Source organism: Bos grunniens, chromosome 19 (genome assembly GCF_055505025.1).
Source record: "Bos grunniens cultivar Pamir isolate PY7600 chromosome 19, Bosgru_T2T1.0, whole genome shotgun sequence".
Lineage (NCBI taxonomy): Eukaryota > Metazoa > Chordata > Mammalia > Artiodactyla > Bovidae > Bos > Bos grunniens.
Genome location: NC_141183.1, coordinates 36,816,459 through 36,831,628, shown reverse-complemented (window position 1 = coordinate 36,831,628; position 15,170 = coordinate 36,816,459). Strand labels below are relative to the sequence as shown.

Below are 15,170 nucleotides of genomic sequence, written 5' to 3'. Positions count from 1 at the left end.
TTATACATGTTTCAATGCCATTCTCCCAAATCATCCCACCCTCTCCCTCTCCCTCTCCCACAGAGTCCAAAAGACTGCTCTATACATCTATGTCTCTTTTGCTGTCTCACTTACAGGGTTATCATTACCATCTTTCTAAATTCCATATATACACGTTAGTATACTGTATTGGTGTTTTTGACACTCTTAACTGCAATCATCTGAACTATTTTTAGTGCTTCCTCATACATTCACTCATCAAAGAGCTGTTGAATGTCTGCTAGGTGCCAGACACCATTTAAGCCACTGATAGTACATCTGGGAACAAAGTAGACAAATCCTAGCCCCGTGGAACTTTCTATTGGGGAAGACAAAAAAAAATTATATAGTATGTTAGATAGTGAATTATACTAAGAAGAAAAACAAAGCAAGGAAGGGAGATAGGAAGTGTGTGTGTATGTGTGTGTTGAAATTTTAGAAAGAATAATCAAGGCAGGTTTCACTCAGGAGACATGTAAATAAAGACCAAAAGGAAGGAGGGAGGTCATTTGTATATATTGGAGAAAAGCATTCTGGACAGAGAGAAGAGCAAGTACAATGGTCCTGAGGCAGGATCTTGCCTGACATGTTGTTGTTGTTTAGTCGCTAAGTTGTATTTGACTTTTGCAATCCCCAAGGACTACAGCAGGCCAGGCTCCTCTGTCCATGGGATTTCCCAGACAAGAATACTGGAATGGGTTGCCATTTCCTTCTCCAGGGGATCTTCCCAGCCCAGGGATTGAACCCAAGAATCCTACATTGGTAGGCAGATTCTTTACCACTGAGCCACCAGGGAAGCCCCTGCCTAACACATTCAACGGATATTGAGGAGGTCACTTTGGCTAGTAGAATCATATCACAGAGGACTTTTGAGAAAATTTTCATCCTTCTCAACTGAAGATATGATCCAGAAAATCTTCTGCTTAAGTTTTTAAAAGTTTTCATCTAAGTGCAATAGGAAGCCATTGGAAAATGTTGAGCAGGGAAGTGACATGATATGCTCTACATTTTAAAGATCACTGTGGCTGCTTTTTTGAAAATATGCCGTAGGGAAGTAAAGTATGGGAGAGAGAAACTGGAGGCTATTGAAACAATCCAAGTGATAGATAAAATGGACTTCATAGGTGGGTAGCAGTGGAAATAGTAAGAAATAGAATTTGACAGATTGGAGGTGGGTATGATAAAAGAGAAACCAGAGTCTGGATGACCACAAGGTTTTTTAGCTTAAGGACGTGGAAGAATGGAATTGTCATTTACTGAGGTAGTGAGGACTATGGAGCATTTTAGGAGGCGAGGCTATCGGAAGCTCAGTTTTGGACTTGAGTTTGCTATGTTTCGTTGAAATCCACATGGAGATGTGGAATAAGGACGAGTATACGTAGTATTCTGGAATCCAGGGGAAAGTGGGTTGGAGTTATAATTTGGGAGTTATCAGTGTATAACTTTGTTCACTGGAGGCAACAAACGAACGTTATTGAGTTGGCGCCTGCTTGACGTGAGTTTTTAGCACAGGTTTTAGCCTTGGGTAGCTGACGGGAAAGGGTGTCATTTATTAAGACAGGAAACATAAGAAGGGGTGCGGTTCTGGGAGGAGGTGACTGGATCCGTGTAGGATGTGTTGCATTTGCGGTGTCATGTGGAGATGTCCGGGAAAGGGTTGGCTTTATGGGGGCTGGAGCTCAGGGGACAGGTCTGGACTGGAGACGTGGCATGTAGTGGACAAGTGAAGCTGTAGGAATGACTGAGACAGGTCAGGGGTAGCGAGTCTCTCGGCGGCGGGGAGTAGGAATAGCACATCTTCATCTTCCCGCATCTATTTTTCCTATTTCCCTTAAGCGCCTGCCATCATCGCACAAAACGCCCTAAGTCGACGGCTATCAGGGAATAGCCCCACTGTTTTTATTCCCCCCTGTTCCTCCCTCCTCCGGGAGATTGCAGATATAGAGGAAGAGGCTAAAACCCCACCCACGCCGGGTTGGTGACGTCACCACGGAGGCGGGGTATGTGGTGACCATGCGCCTGGCGCCGAGAGGCCAGCAGAGGGCTCAACCCCAGCTGCACCGACACCTCCCCGGTATGCTTCCTTCCTTCCGCCAGCAGGCATCAGGCCAGCTCGAGCAAGCCGCGCTCAGCCAATAAGCCCTGGGTACGGTTGTAGACGTCCTCCAGGGTGCCCGCGGCCCGGGCCAGCGCGGCCCTCGCCTCCGTCTCTCTGGCTCCGGGACACATCAGCTTGAGTAAGCGGCCGCGACCCGGGAAAGCGAGGAATGCTAGGTGGGCGGCCTGACGGACGAGCCAGGAGTGATGCGGGGCCAGGGCCGTACCATAAGCGTCGCTGCACTGAACGCCGGCGTCCGGGCCTCCGAGCATCCCGGTCGCCACCCGGTGGAGGCAGAGCTGGGACCAGCGTAGCGCACGGTGTAGCAGGAGCATGGATACCGAGCCTAAAGCCCTCGAGGGCGATGAGGCGATCTCGGGCCGCTCCCACGCCACCATCGTCCCCAGGGACGTGTAGTGCGCGGCCTGTGGGCCGTGCACCAGAGCTTCGAGGGCTGTCACTTTGGCTGAGGCCTCGCTTGTGGCGAAGGCGAAGATGGAGCCGAGGGGAGTTACGAACCTGTGTGTGTGTGATGGTGGGAAGGGTAGGAAGGTTTGCGAGAGGGCGATGGAGCCACCAAGAGGAGGGGACTGGATGGGAGGAGAGAGATCACTCACCTGACTAGATCCCTCCATCCTGCCAGGTACTGTGACAATTCCACGTCCCCTTCCGGCTTCAGACTGGCGCGGAACTGCCTCATTATACGGCCCAGCATCCCCTGGGGGCCCAGACACTGAGGCTCTTCCCATTCCGCGCCCTCCACGGGTCCCGACTGTTGCTGGACCTGCAGGTTAGATTTGAGGGCATCGAGATGGGAGCAGAACCCCTAGCTTGCTGGGCTCGCCAAGCAGCCCAGTTGGGCTCTGAATAAATTATTCCTTAGATCTAGCTGGTGTTCCTCTGGCTAGACTCTCAGCTTCTGACGGGAGAGGGGCGAGTAGGAGGAGGGCCTGCCCTTCATCAGATCCTCAGACTGGTCCACTTCCCACTGCTCAGGACCCCGCCAGGAGCTCCCAGTTCCAGCCCTGCCGGTAGCGTACCTGGAAAGGCGGCGGCCCCTCCGCAATGCAGGACTGCGTCCCAGATCCACAGCCTGAGAGGGGGAGGCGGGACAGAGCGGTGAGGGCCTGAGGTGAGGCCTTAGATCCCCAGGGCCTGGATTCCCCGGTTCCTCCCAGAGCAGGTGAGAGAACGGAATACTCACGAAGGTTCCGAGCCCAGAGATAAACAAGCAGTAGCGCGAAGACAGAAAGAGGAATTGCGCTGTGCAGCCACCGCCGCGGCATCTGCCCCGGCAGTGCGACCCCCATGGCTGCAGCAGGAACCACCGCCCCCTTGCCAGCCGCTAGCCGGGCTTTGTCCCTCCGCCTCCAGGAGGGGAGAGAAGCCGCAGTGCCTGAGGTGCAGAGAGTTAATAATTAACCTACCAAGGCCCCTTCCCCTGTGCCCTTTGCCCCAGAGGGCAGCATCCGAGGGGTGAGGGACTGGAATGAAGAGAATTTAGGGGATTCGGTAGCAGTGACATGTCCCTTACATTTCCCTTCCCTGAAGGCTGGGTGGTAGTAAGAGGCAGCCTGGGTACTGTGAAGAGAGGCTGAGGTCAGAAGCAGGTCCTCCAAGGAACAATGGTGGGCCTTAAGCTGACTCTGGGCTTGAGTTCCTCCACTGTAAATTGAGGATAATAATAGGTTCTTTTGTAAGGCCTCATGTGAGGATTAAATGATATCATATGTGCAAACACTGTAAATGGAAAAGCTTACCACAATTGTTCCATAAATCTTACTTTTTAAGTTCAAGCATGGGGCACCTGGGACCCAGCGAACACCCACTTCTAAATTATCCTATCCTCATGCATATGTGCTAAGTCACTTCAGTCCTGTCCGACTCTGTGACATGATGGACTGTAGCCCACCAGGCTCCTCTGTCCATGGGGATTCTCCAGGCAAGAATACTGGAGTGGGTTGCCAGGCCCTCCTCCAGGGGATCTTTCCAACCCCCAGATCGAACCTGCATTTCTTATGTCTTCGGCATTGGCAAGCAGGTTCTTTACCACTAGCACCACCTGGGAAGCCCCATCCAATCCTCAGGGGACCTTGTCTTGACCTGGAAGCCTGATGTCTCAGTTATATACTTTAGGCTGTCTCCTTTTACATTTGTTTAATTCTTTAAACCTCCAAAATGATTCCTCAGTCAAACCAACCTTTATAAATACCTCCACATGCCAGGCCCTGTACTAGGCCCCAGGAATAGAAATGTGCCTTTACAGAGCTCAAGGTGCGTTGAAGAATTTATCATCTGTCTCTCCAACTGGGATGTGAGCTCTGATGAAGACAGGGGCTTTTTCATGTTTGCTACTCTATTTATAGCATTTAGAATACTACCTGAGACACAACACATTGTTTCTAAATAAGTATGTATTGAATAAAACACAGGAGTGTGCGTGAGGGGCAGGCTAATGAGGGTTGGTACTACTCCCCACTGGGGGCTTAGACTGTAAAGCCTCTGCCTGGGATGCAGGAGATTTGGGTTCGATCCCTGGGTCAGGAAGATCCCCTGGCGAAGGAAATGGCAACCCACTTGAGTACTTTTGCCTGGAAAATCCCATGGACAGAGGAGCCTGGTAGGCGACAGTCTATGGGGTCCCAAAGAGTCGGACACGACTGAGTGACTTCACTTTCTTTCATTTTTCACTACTCCCCACAACAAACCTGAGCGGTTTTTTTTTTTTTTTTCTGGTTTGTTTTTTCCAATTAGGAGTCCCCCTGGTGGTCATAGGGGGGAAAACATTGAGGGAAAGGATACAGGAAGAAATGGAATAAATAGCATCTCCTGTCCTCAGCCACCTATCTGTAAACTTATTAGACTTCTTCCCTGTCTCTGTGTACAGTTTCTTTTGAGAGAGAGACGTGTCCCAGATTCTCAAGGAGTCAGGACTCCAACCACTCACACGATGCTTCCTAGCTCCCATAGTTCATGGATTCTTTCTTACCCTGTCTCTGATGCTCTCTCATATCCTGGAGGTCCCTGGGGTCCCTGTCCCCTGGGATTCTGGAACCATCACTTTCATCCCTAGCCTTGGGTTCCCCATTTCCCAATGCTGGAACATTCCCCGGTTTGCTGGCTGTGACCTTAGGCAAATTGTTTGCCATTTTTGCAGCCCCAGTTCCCTCATCTGCAGAATAGGAAGGGTAATTTCCACCGCCTAAAATTGTTTTGTGGATTAAATAAAATATGCCTGCAAAACGTGAACCATGATTCTTGGTTTAAAGTTTGTTAACGTTGTGTAAGTGGGTGGTTTTTCAAACTCGTGGGTTCTTGCTGCCCCTTCTCCTCTGGCGCTGGGCTGAGAGTCAAGTCTGTAGGCTTCCCGACTGGACCGGATTAGTTTTGAATTTCACTTTATCCGGGTGGCCCTTCCGCAATCCGAGCCCTCTTAAAAGCAAAGGTTGCTTTTAAGCCTGCTAAGGCGCCTGGGCTCACGGAGGCTGCGGGATGGAGCTAGGAGCAGGAGCCAAGCTGCCGCTGCCACTGCTGCTGCTGCAGGCCACTTGCTTGGGGTACGCAGGAGCAGACGGCTACATGTCAGTCATCGAGGTGACCAACGGGGGCCCCTGGGGCGACTGGGCCTGGCCCGAGATGTGTCCTGACGGATTCTTCGCCAGCGGGTTCTCGCTCAAGGTAGGGACTCATGCCTCGGTCTCGGAGGGGACCCCAGAAACGAGGGTGGCAGTCTTCTGACTCGTCGTCGGTCGCCCAGGTGGAGCCCCGGCAAGGCATTCCTGGCGACGACACGGCCCTGAATGGGATCCGGCTGCACTGCGCGCGCGGGCAAGCGGATCTCAACGCACACGTGGTGGAGTCCCAGTCTGGAAGGTAGGGGGCAGGGGCCGAGGATCCCCTAGGGTCGGGGTAGGCCCCTTACCCTCGGTTACACACATCCCCTCCCCTCCCGACGGGCAGGTTCCTCCAGGAGGTTTAGAAATGGGAAGCGGGTGGGAGACCGCCCCCTCCCACCCCACATCACCCGCCCGCATCTCTGTGGAGGTCAGGTGACTGAGCACCTGGCGGGGAAGCCCCTGAGGCCTGAGTCGGGCTGGAGGTGGGTAGGGGGCACCGCGAAGCCAGTGCGTCTTCGCTTCCTCCGCAGGTGGGGATGGTGGAGTGAGCCGCTGTGGTGTCCCGTCGGCGGCTTCCTGGTGGCTTTCTCGCTTCGAGTGGAGGCACCCGTGACCTTTGGGGACAACACAGCTGCGAACAACGTTCGCTTCCTCTGCTCCGACGGCACGGAGCTGCAGGGGCCGGGCCTGACCTGGGGAGACTTCGGAAACTGGAGTGAGCTTTGTCCTAAAGGCATATGCGGCTTGCAGACCAAGATCCAGCAGCCTCAAGGCCTCCTCGACGACACCGCCATCAACGACGCGCTCTTTTTCTGCTGCCGCAATTGATACCATCGCCGTCCTCCCCAGCCCCTAGCCTCGTCCCACCTCCGCTATTAAAGTTTCTCTGTCTTGGCTTTGGTCTGGCTTGTTTTAGGGATGGGAAACTGCGTCGCCCCGTGTTCCTCTTAACCTGGCATTGGGCCAAGCCAATGGGGTTGGTCTCAGAAATCTGGGCTTCCCTGCTGGCTCAGACAGTAAAGCCTGCAATGCGGGAGACTTGGGTTCCATCCCTGGGTTGGGAAGATCCCCTGGAGGAGGGCATGGCAACCCACTCCAGTATTCTTACCTGGAAAATTCCCATGGACAGAGGAACCTGGTGGGCTACAGTCCATAGGGTCGCAAAGAGCCAGACACAGTGAGCGACTAAGCACACTCAGAAGTCTAGGGCAAGCTACAGAAAGTTACCGACCCATAGCTCAGGAAAAAAAAAAAAAGAAACAAATGCACTGAAACAGATTTTGCTTACAGGTTGAGGAAGTCCTTGCTTTTCTGACAGCCTCTGCAAACGTGTCATCCCCATTAAGAGCCCAGGTTGTTTCCTTTCTGAACCACCAGTGACCCCAGATTAAGAAACTTCTACCAAATTAGGTGACAACGCTATATTGTCTTAAGGCTTCATTTTCTAGAATTTAGGAGACTAACATGTCTTTTCCATGAGTGCCTGCTCAGTTACTCAGTGGAGTCCGACTCTATGACCCCATGGGCTGTAGCCCACCAGGCTCCTCTGTCCAGGGGATTTCCCAGGCAAGAATACTGGAGTGGGTTGCTATTTCCTCCTCCAGGAGATCTTCCCAATCCAGGGATAGACCCTCATCTCCTGCTTTGGCAGGTGGATTCTTTACCACTGAGCCACCTGGGAAGCTTGTCTTTTCCATATGTTTCCTTTTCTTCCCCCTACAAAACTCAAACAGTGGCTTTTCTGTACATTGAGTCCTATTAAGTGTCCTTGTCCTTGCTGCCCTCTCTGCCTGGACTCTCCCAACAGTCCAGATGATTAGCCCATCCACCAGATTTCAGGTCCAATTTTTCTTTCTTGAACTTTGTCTTATGAAAAAGGTCATGCGTCAGTGAATATCTATCCCCAATACCTCCATGTTCTTAAAAAGTGCTTATCACCAACTGAAATAATCTATTGCCTCTTTTAAAAACTGTCCATCTTCTAACCCCTGGAATGTTAAATTCTTTAAGAGCACAGAACTTGCCTGTCTTGTTTATACAGTACTTTCAGTGCACCAACAGCTCAGTATTTATTAAGAAAATAGCAAGCAAGGTATAAGAGCCCCAAGCAACGGTGTACCTGGAGGCCTTCCAACACTCCTTGTATAAGGGCACAATCTGAGACGCGGAAGAGAACTCTAAATACTCTAGTTTATTCCAGGGTTGAGGCGGGCCAGGTGGGTATCCAGGAGCGACGGATCACGTAGATGGAGCCTCACTGAGAGGAGCCCTGCGGAAAGATAAAGTGAGGACAGGACACAGCCAGGGAGCAGATAGGTTTCCTTGCTAGCTCCATCCCACACCGTCCCACCTGCTTCTTCCTGCAATCGCCACAGAGGACACCAATGGATGCGTTCACCAGCTGCACCCCACAGAGCAAGATCTCCAGGCACGATGCGGCCACCAGCAGCGAGAAGAGCGTCACGTTCCAAAGGACCACATCGGGCGGCTCCACGCACAAGTTCCATTGCGTGCGGTTGAGCAGGTAAGAGCCTCTGCGGGTGGGGCAGGGTCACGCGAGAGCAGGAGGTCACTCGGAGCGCGCCTCCCCCCCACCCCCAACCTGGGGCTTCCCGCCCCGCGCAGGCGCCGAGGGGGATATGCACAGAGCTCGTTTGGCCCACGTGGAGGAAGCAGTCTCAAAGCCGAGTCCGGCCTAGGTTCCCCGGTCCGCGTGGGAAAGGCAGGTGGGCAGAGACAGAGAATGGGGCAGGGCCACGAATACAGGCTAAGCCTTACGCGGTGTCTTGGAAGTGGTAATCCCAGGAGCCGTTCATTAAGCACTGTGGTCCAATTCGGAGCCCGGTTCCCGAGACCGAGAGGCAGTAGATGGCGCCAAGCAACCCGATAGCTGAGCAGAAGACTGAGCGCAGCATCTACATGCACAGCGCAATGAGAGGTGTGTTGGGCCGTCCCCTACCTACTCGTGGGCAAACCGTGCCTGGCCCCGTCCCCCCGCCACCCCGTCTTTTCCAGTGTCGTTAAAAATACACTTCCCGTCAAATGCCGGGACTGGAGTTCCGCTTAATCCTAAGAGCCGGTGGCCATGGAGTTTCAAGGGGGCTGTAGTCCCCTCTGGTCAGGCCCACTGAAGCCTAATATTTGTCGGTGCGAGGGAGTGGTGAGATGGAGCCTAGGACTCTGCAGAGGTGCTCATGAAGCTGGGAATTCAGTAGAGAGACCACGGCTTTAGATGTGGTTCTTCGAAAACCGGTTCAAAGACCGAAGCTGAATCCTGTCTTTATTATTATTTTAAAAATTTACTAGTCTTTTAAAGTTGTGTCCTATGGGATATGGGATCTTATTTCCCCCCACCAGGGATCAAACCTGGGCCCCCTGTGTTAGGAGCACAGAGTCTTAACCACTAGACCACCAAGAAAGTCCCTTGAGCCCCATCTTAATTTGGATCTTACCCTGCAGCGATTTCCACAGCAGCCTGCACCACAACAGCCTTTGCCCCCGGCCCGGACGGCAGAAATTCCCGGACAAAGTACCTATTGGAGGAGAGTCGATGTAATAGCAAGGCCAGCAGGTCCCCAACTTGCATCGATGCTTACCTCCTCCTGGAAGTTTCCTGTGATGCCTTCAGCCCTTTGAACTATAAGGAGACCTTATCTCTACTTTTCCTGCAATACTCTGGGGCTCTGCTTTAAGTTTATCTGTATTTATGTGCCAACTTATCTCTGTCCAGATTGTAGCCTCCAGGAGGGTAGAGCCCCAATATCCTTATATCCCCCATAAATCTCAGTATATAGTAGGTGCCCAAGTGAATGGGAATCAGGAAGCCTGGGTTTGATGCCAAACTTGTGCTCATTTCACACTCCATGAATTTATTCATCTCTCTGGGTCTCAGTTTTGTCCTCTGTAAAATGGGTCTGCGTACCTCCCATGGCTGTTGTCAGGATTTAATGAAATAACAGGTTGACTTGATGTGAAGACTAACTCAGAATAAATGGTCAATAAGTATAAAGTCCCTCGGCAACAGGAAGGAATAGTGGTGTTGGAGTGTCTGGTGAACTGGGATTATGATAGAGGGTGGAGGAGTATGTAAGTGAAGACTCTGATGGGAAGGGTGGGAATCCTCAAGATACAACCCTGATCCTGTCTTTCTTTCTCCTGTGGTAGTCCTTAGAGAGCCCACCCCCTACCAGGGTGTCAGCTGCTGCTTCTAACAATAGTTGTCTCCGAATCAATACCTTCAAATTCAGATCTGACTGCCTGAAGGGTCTGTTCATTTGTATGTCTTGGTTTTAACTCAAGTTCATCCAACCTCATACTGACTTCACAGTTTATTCCCCCCAAAATTCATCTCCCTTTGGGTTTCTTGTCTCCATCAGTGGAAATATCCTCCAGGTCACTCAGTCCTGAAAACTTGAATCCTCCATACCGAGCCAGACCTCAAGTCCTTCAGTGGCTCTTGAATCTGTCAGTCCTTTCTTCCACCCAGTTAGTCCCCAGTCACCTCCCACAAGAAGGATGTGCTCATTCTCCCTGTTGGGTTTCCATGTCTCTTGCCCTGTGCCCATACTCAATCCTACATTGCTATTACCAGATTTTTTTTTTTTATTACTGCAACGGATCTTAGTTTCAGCAAACGGATCTTTGATCTTTGCTGAGGCATGCAGAATCTTTAGTTTCAGCTTGATCCCAGCAGGGATCAAATCCAGTTCCCCTGCATTGGGAGTGCAAAGTCTTAGCCACTGGACCACCAGGGAAGTCCTGCTACCACCAGATTGAACTTCACTTTCAATTGATCTTTTCCCTGATCCAGTCCCTTAGAGTCTCCTCAAATAGTCACCTGTCAAGACTGAACTCTATGAAGGTGTCTGAGGAGCCCTCCCTTTGGCTTCAGCCTTAGCTTTGTTGCACCCAACCAGGTTCTTTGCTTATCTCCCATCTCTATAATTCTGCAGCTGTCTGGATCTTTGCCTCCCTGTCTTCCTTGTCTATCTCACACCAATAAGGCAACATTTGGGTCTTCTCCAAGGGAGAAGCTGAGAGCTTTAGTTCCATTACATCATTCACAGCAACCTTACAGAAACACCTGCAGAGTTGAGTAAACTTTCCTCTAGACGCTCTTCCCTCTTCCTTGTCTCATGGCAGGTCTGGGGCCAGAGCGGGCCCCCTTGTTTAGCCTGTCTGGTTATATCACTTACTTGGAGGCTCTTGGACCCAGAGACACCTGGATTTATCTTTTGGATTTATCAACTTCAAATGACTTCCTTGTTTGTGATTTTTTAAAAGTTTGTGTATTTATTTATTTGGCTGTGCCAAGTCTTGGGCTTCCCAGGTGGCAGTAGTGGTAAAGAACCTGCCTGTCAATGCAGGAGACTGTAAGAGACATGGGTTTAACCCCTGAGTCTGGAAGATCCTCTGGAGGAGGACCTGGAAACCCATTCCAGTTTTCTTACCTGGAGAACCCCATGGACAGAGGAGCCTGGTGGGGGACCAAGTCCATAGGGTCACGAAGAGTCGGACATGACTGAGTGATGGCATGCACACCAGGTCTTAGTTGCAGCATGCAGGATCTATTAGCTGCAGCATGTGAACTCTTTAGTTGTAGCATATGGGATCTAGTTCCCTGACTGGGAATTGAACCTGGGCCCCATGCACTGAAAGCACAGAGTGTTAGTCACTGGACCACCAGGGAAGTCCCTAATTTTTGCTTTTTTAGCCAAAGTGTTTATTTCCTTTTTTTCTCTGAGCTCCTCTGTCTCACTCTCTGCTCTTTTTTTGTCTCAGTGAAAAGAGGTAATTGAAGAAGCAGGAGGAAGCACTGAGTTTATAGCTTGGGTCTGTTTACTTTTCTCCATCTCCGTGGCCACTGGACTTGTCCACACCATTGTTATCTCTCCTGGACAATTGTAGTAACCTCAGTTGATCTTCCTGCAGCCACTGCTGACCTCCTACTGTCCACTATCCACCCAGCAGCCAGCCATATCCAACAGGATATGGAGCAATTAGAACTCTCATACTTTACTGATGGGAATACAATTGCTATAAGTACTTCAGACAACTCTTTGGTGATATCTATTAGCACTGAATATTTGCGTACCTTAAGATTCAGCAGTTTTACTCTGTAGGTATCTATCCAATAGACATGCAAACATACATTCACCTAAAGACATTTATAGGAATGTTTAGAGAACATTATTTGGAATAAATCCAAGTTTGGAACTATCCAAATATCCATCAACAGTAGAATGTTTAAATAAATTGTGGTAATATTTACACAATGGAATGCATAAGAAATAATAAACTACAGTATTGTATACTAATATGGATGAAACTCACAAACATATGTAATTTTGATCTGAAGAAGTCAGAACAAAAGTGTCCACAGTGTAGGATTCCATTTATATAAAGTGCTAAACAGACAAATCTAACCTCTGGGTAGAAGTCAGGATAGTGGGGCCCTTGGCAGTGTGGAGTAGGGCCTGGTAGAAGGCCTGTCTGGGATTCTTGTAATGACCCAGATCTTGATCTAAGTGCCCAGAACATAAGTATGTCCCCTCTATAAAAATTCACTGAACTGTATATTAAGGATCTGGGAAGTTGTCTGTATGACTTTTAAAAAGCTAGAAAGTCCTTCAGTAGTTTACTCTGCACTTATAATAAAATTCAAATTCCTCACTGTGCTTTTTCGGGGGTGTAGATGCTCTGGCCTCTGCCCACCGCTGATCTCACCTGCTTCCCAGAAGCAGGCTGGTGAGATTGTGGGGAGGTGGTGTTGGTTTGGGCTGGCAAAGGGGTGTGATATGACAGGAAGTGAGGGAGTAGGGCTGGGAGAAGTGTGATGTCTTGAAGAGGGTTGAGATCAGAGGTATGGAGTGGAGTCCAACTGCCATAAATCCATGCGAGAGGAAGAGTAGGAGAAAAGGCCTTGGGGCAGGGGGTGAGAGGGGTGCTTTGTCGCTCAGTCACGTCCAACTCTTTGTGACCCCATGGGCTGTAGCCCGCCATGCTCCTCTGTCCATGGGAATTCTCCAGGCAAGAATACTGGAGAGGGTTGCCAGGCCCTTCTCCAGGGGATATTCCCAACCCAGATCTCCCTCATTTCGGGCGGATTCTTTATCATCTGTGCCACCAGGGAAGCCCTGGTAAGAGGAGATTGTTGTATAAAGGAAAAGCTCAGTTCATTCCCCATTTAGCGAACGGAGCTGTGGTCAGCAAAAGAAACAAAGATGAAGCATTCCCCTAGAGAATTTCATCAGTCAGCCCTGCTGAGAAGTGGGGAACAGTGCGGGGGATAAATCTTTTGCCTTCAGGCCATAAAGGTGTTAAACTCACTTGACAGTCCCTTGGAACTTCCCAGGTGGTCCAGTGGTTAAGACTGTGCTTCCACTACAGGGAGCATGGGTTCAATCCCTGGTGGGGGAACTAAGATCCCAAATGCCATGCGGAGCACAAACAAAAAAGTTCCCCTACACAGGGAGGGGTTGGCAAACAGGGGTTAAGAAATCCGGGAAATCTGTGTCTCACCTTCCCCCACTTTTCCTGACAGGTCCTGGTCTCCAGAAAGCAACGGGGACCCCTTCTCCACCACACTGACCTAGGTTCTGAGTTTATTGTTAGTGCCCAGTGCGTGGTGGGCATCCAGAAATGTTGGACAGGGAAGTGGAGGAGGTGACACTGAGCTGATAGGTAGAATGACTGATCTGCGACATCACTACCTGGCTCCAGACACCATGCTATCACTGTAAACCACCCCCCACCCCCCAACACACACACACTGAGGCCATTATTATCTTAACCCGATAACCTCCCTGGGAACCAGCTGTTCCTTCTGTCTCAACCCTTGTCATGAGGTGTTCCCAGCATCTGCTCAGCAGTGGGGACAGGGAAGGGCTGGGAGGACCAGCTCCCTACCCAGGAGGAAACAGTTGAGAGCAGTGAGGCTCCTTCCTTCTCATTCAGCTCAGACGTTCAGCTCAGGACCCTGGGGCCGAGCAGCAACCCTACGCAGTGCTTAGCATTTGGGGGCAGGCTGGATGGGCTCCCGGTCCCCACCAAGCCACCACCATCCTTTCCATTCACTCTCTCCCGCTCCTGGTCAGGACCCCAGAGAGTGGTGCTCCCTCCCATGGCCCATGTGCCCTGGCCAGTCCTCTCACCATCAGGCCCCCGCCAACGAAGCCAGCCATGAGCCAGACTTGCAGGCTGAGGTGGTCCTTGGTCCAGGTGGTCTGCCCGTTGGGCACCAGCAGGAGGGCGTTGGCCACGATGCAGACCAGGGAGAGGGGGATGAGAGACAGCCCCACGAAGCGGGCACACTTGCCGGTGCACATGGTGAGGCTCTCGGAAAGGACAGGCGGTGAGTGAAAGTGAACCCAAGGTTCCCGAGTCCAGAGGAAAAAACAAGCCAGGAGCAAAGGTCGGGGAGGAGGTGTGGCGAAGCTGGCAGCAGCTGATGATAAAGGACAGGGGCAGGAGACGTGGGGCTGCTGCAGAGACGCAGGCCAAGGGGAGGATGTGGTGGACGAGCTGGGGGAGGCTGACCCACAGAGGAAGTTGCATGGAGTCGGTGTGTTCTTCCTCTTCTTCTGCGCTCACCTCGCCACAGACCCTCCGTCAGCTCCTTACCTGCTTTGTGACTTACCCAAACCCCTTAATGTCTCTAAATCTCAGTTGTCTTGTTTGTATAAAGGGCATAGTGATGCTCCTGGGCTCTTGGGCTGGTGGTGAGGATTAAATAGGGAATTCCCTGGTGGTCCAGTGGTTAGGACTCTGCACTCTCACCGCCAGGGGCCTGGGTTCAGTCCCTGGTTGGGGAGCTATGATCCTGTATGCCATATGGTGCAGCCAAAAAAAAAAAAAAGGAGTGAGGGTGAAAAGCATTTTGTAACAAAGAACACACTAAGACAATGTGTGGTAGCCTCATTGCTTCTTAGCCCCACAGAGACGCTTCCTCCTGGAAAGAAACCAAGAAGATGGTGGTGTTTTTTCTGTTCCTTCTTGTCAGTTCACTTCAGTCCCTCAGTCTTGTCTGACTCTGTGACCCCATGGACTGCAGCACGCCAGGCTTCCCTGTCCATCACAAACTCCTGGAGCTTGCTCAAACTCATGTCCATTGAGTCAGTGATGCCATCCAACCATCTCATCTTTTGTCATCCCCTTCTCCCCCTGCCTTCAATCTATCCCAGCATCAGGGTCTTTTCCAGTAAGTCAGTTCTCCACATCAGGTGGCCAAAGTATCAGCTTCAGCTTCAGCATCAGTCCTTCCGATGAACATTCAGGACTGATTCCTTTAGGAATTGACTGGTTTGATCTCCTTACAGTCCAAGGGACTCTCAAGAGTCTTCTCCAACTCCACAGTTCAAAAGCATCAATTCTTTGGCACTCAGCTTTCATTATAGTCCACCTCTCACATCTGTACCTGACTACTGGAAAAACCATAG

At 50.9% G+C, this 15,170-nt stretch overlaps 3 protein-coding genes across 5 annotated transcripts; 1 reads left to right on the top strand and 2 right to left on the bottom strand.

Moving 5' to 3' along the window:
- Window positions 1-1,544: 1,544 nt before the first annotated feature.
- Window positions 1,545-3,442, bottom strand: GLTPD2 (glycolipid transfer protein domain containing 2). Of its 2 annotated transcripts, XM_086359387.1 has the most exons (4): window positions 3,321-3,442; window positions 3,157-3,209; window positions 2,734-2,900; window positions 1,545-2,635 (listed from the first exon to the last, which is right to left on the bottom strand). In XM_086359387.1, the coding sequence occupies exons 1-4, from the start codon at window positions 3,424-3,426 to the stop codon at window positions 2,122-2,124; spliced, it is 840 nt and encodes a 279-aa protein (XP_086215513.1). In that variant the 5' UTR covers window positions 3,427-3,442; the 3' UTR covers window positions 1,545-2,121. The 2 variants fall into 2 exon arrangements, with proteins under 2 accessions (XP_086215513.1, XP_086215512.1); XM_086359386.1 differs by having other exon boundaries at window positions 1,888-2,635; window positions 3,157-3,426.
- On the top strand, window positions 2,774-6,629 carry VMO1 (vitelline membrane outer layer 1 homolog). Of its 2 annotated transcripts, XM_086359390.1 has the most exons (4): window positions 2,774-2,906; window positions 5,682-5,794; window positions 5,874-5,989; window positions 6,264-6,629. In XM_086359390.1, exons 2-4 carry the CDS (start codon window positions 5,696-5,698, stop codon window positions 6,559-6,561), a joined length of 513 nt encoding a protein of 170 aa, XP_086215516.1. In that variant the 5' UTR covers window positions 2,774-2,906; window positions 5,682-5,695; the 3' UTR covers window positions 6,562-6,629. The 2 variants fall into 2 exon arrangements, with proteins under 2 accessions (XP_086215516.1, XP_086215515.1); XM_086359389.1 differs by lacking the exon at window positions 2,774-2,906 and having other exon boundaries at window positions 5,357-5,794.
- Window positions 6,630-7,777: 1,148 nt separating this feature from the next.
- On the bottom strand, window positions 7,778-14,282 carry TM4SF5 (transmembrane 4 L six family member 5). The gene is made up of 5 exons (XM_086359391.1): window positions 13,887-14,282; window positions 9,186-9,266; window positions 8,512-8,648; window positions 8,084-8,267; window positions 7,778-8,002 (listed from the first exon to the last, which is right to left on the bottom strand). Exons 1-5 carry the CDS (start codon window positions 14,058-14,060, stop codon window positions 7,988-7,990), a joined length of 591 nt encoding a protein of 196 aa, XP_086215517.1. The 5' UTR covers window positions 14,061-14,282; the 3' UTR covers window positions 7,778-7,987.
- Window positions 14,283-15,170: the final 888 nt, after the last annotated feature.

Excerpts from the sequence above, each read along its gene's own strand:
- VMO1 (XM_086359389.1), top strand. The coding sequence starts at position 5,609 with ATGGAGCTAGGAGCAGGAGCCAAGCTGCCGCTGCCACTGCTGCTGCTG. Across the intron at positions 5,795-5,873 it reads CCAGCGGGTTCTCGCTCAAG|GTGGAGCCCCGGCAAGGCAT; the intron begins GTAGGGACTCAT and ends TCGGTCGCCCAG. Across the intron at positions 5,990-6,263 it reads GTGGAGTCCCAGTCTGGAAG|GTGGGGATGGTGGAGTGAGC; the intron begins GTAGGGGGCAGG and ends CTTCCTCCGCAG.
- GLTPD2 (XM_086359386.1), bottom strand. The coding sequence starts at position 3,426 with ATGGGGGTCGCACTGCCGGGGCAGATGCCGCGGCGGTGGCTGCACAGC. Across the intron at positions 2,901-3,156 it reads AGGGGCCGCCGCCTTTCCAG|GTCCAGCAACAGTCGGGACC; the intron begins GTACGCTACCGG and ends TCTAACCTGCAG. Across the intron at positions 2,636-2,733 it reads GGATGGAGGGATCTAGTCAG|GTTCGTAACTCCCCTCGGCT; the intron begins GTGAGTGATCTC and ends ACACACACACAG.
- TM4SF5 (XM_086359391.1), bottom strand. The coding sequence starts at position 14,060 with ATGTGCACCGGCAAGTGTGCCCGCTTCGTGGGGCTGTCTCTCATCCCC. Across the intron at positions 8,649-9,185 it reads GCTGTGGAAATCGCTGCAGG|ATGCTGCGCTCAGTCTTCTG; the intron begins GTAAGATCCAAA and ends CTGTGCATGTAG. Across the intron at positions 8,268-8,511 it reads TACCACTTCCAAGACACCGC|AGGCTCTTACCTGCTCAACC; the intron begins GTAAGGCTTAGC and ends CCCCACCCGCAG.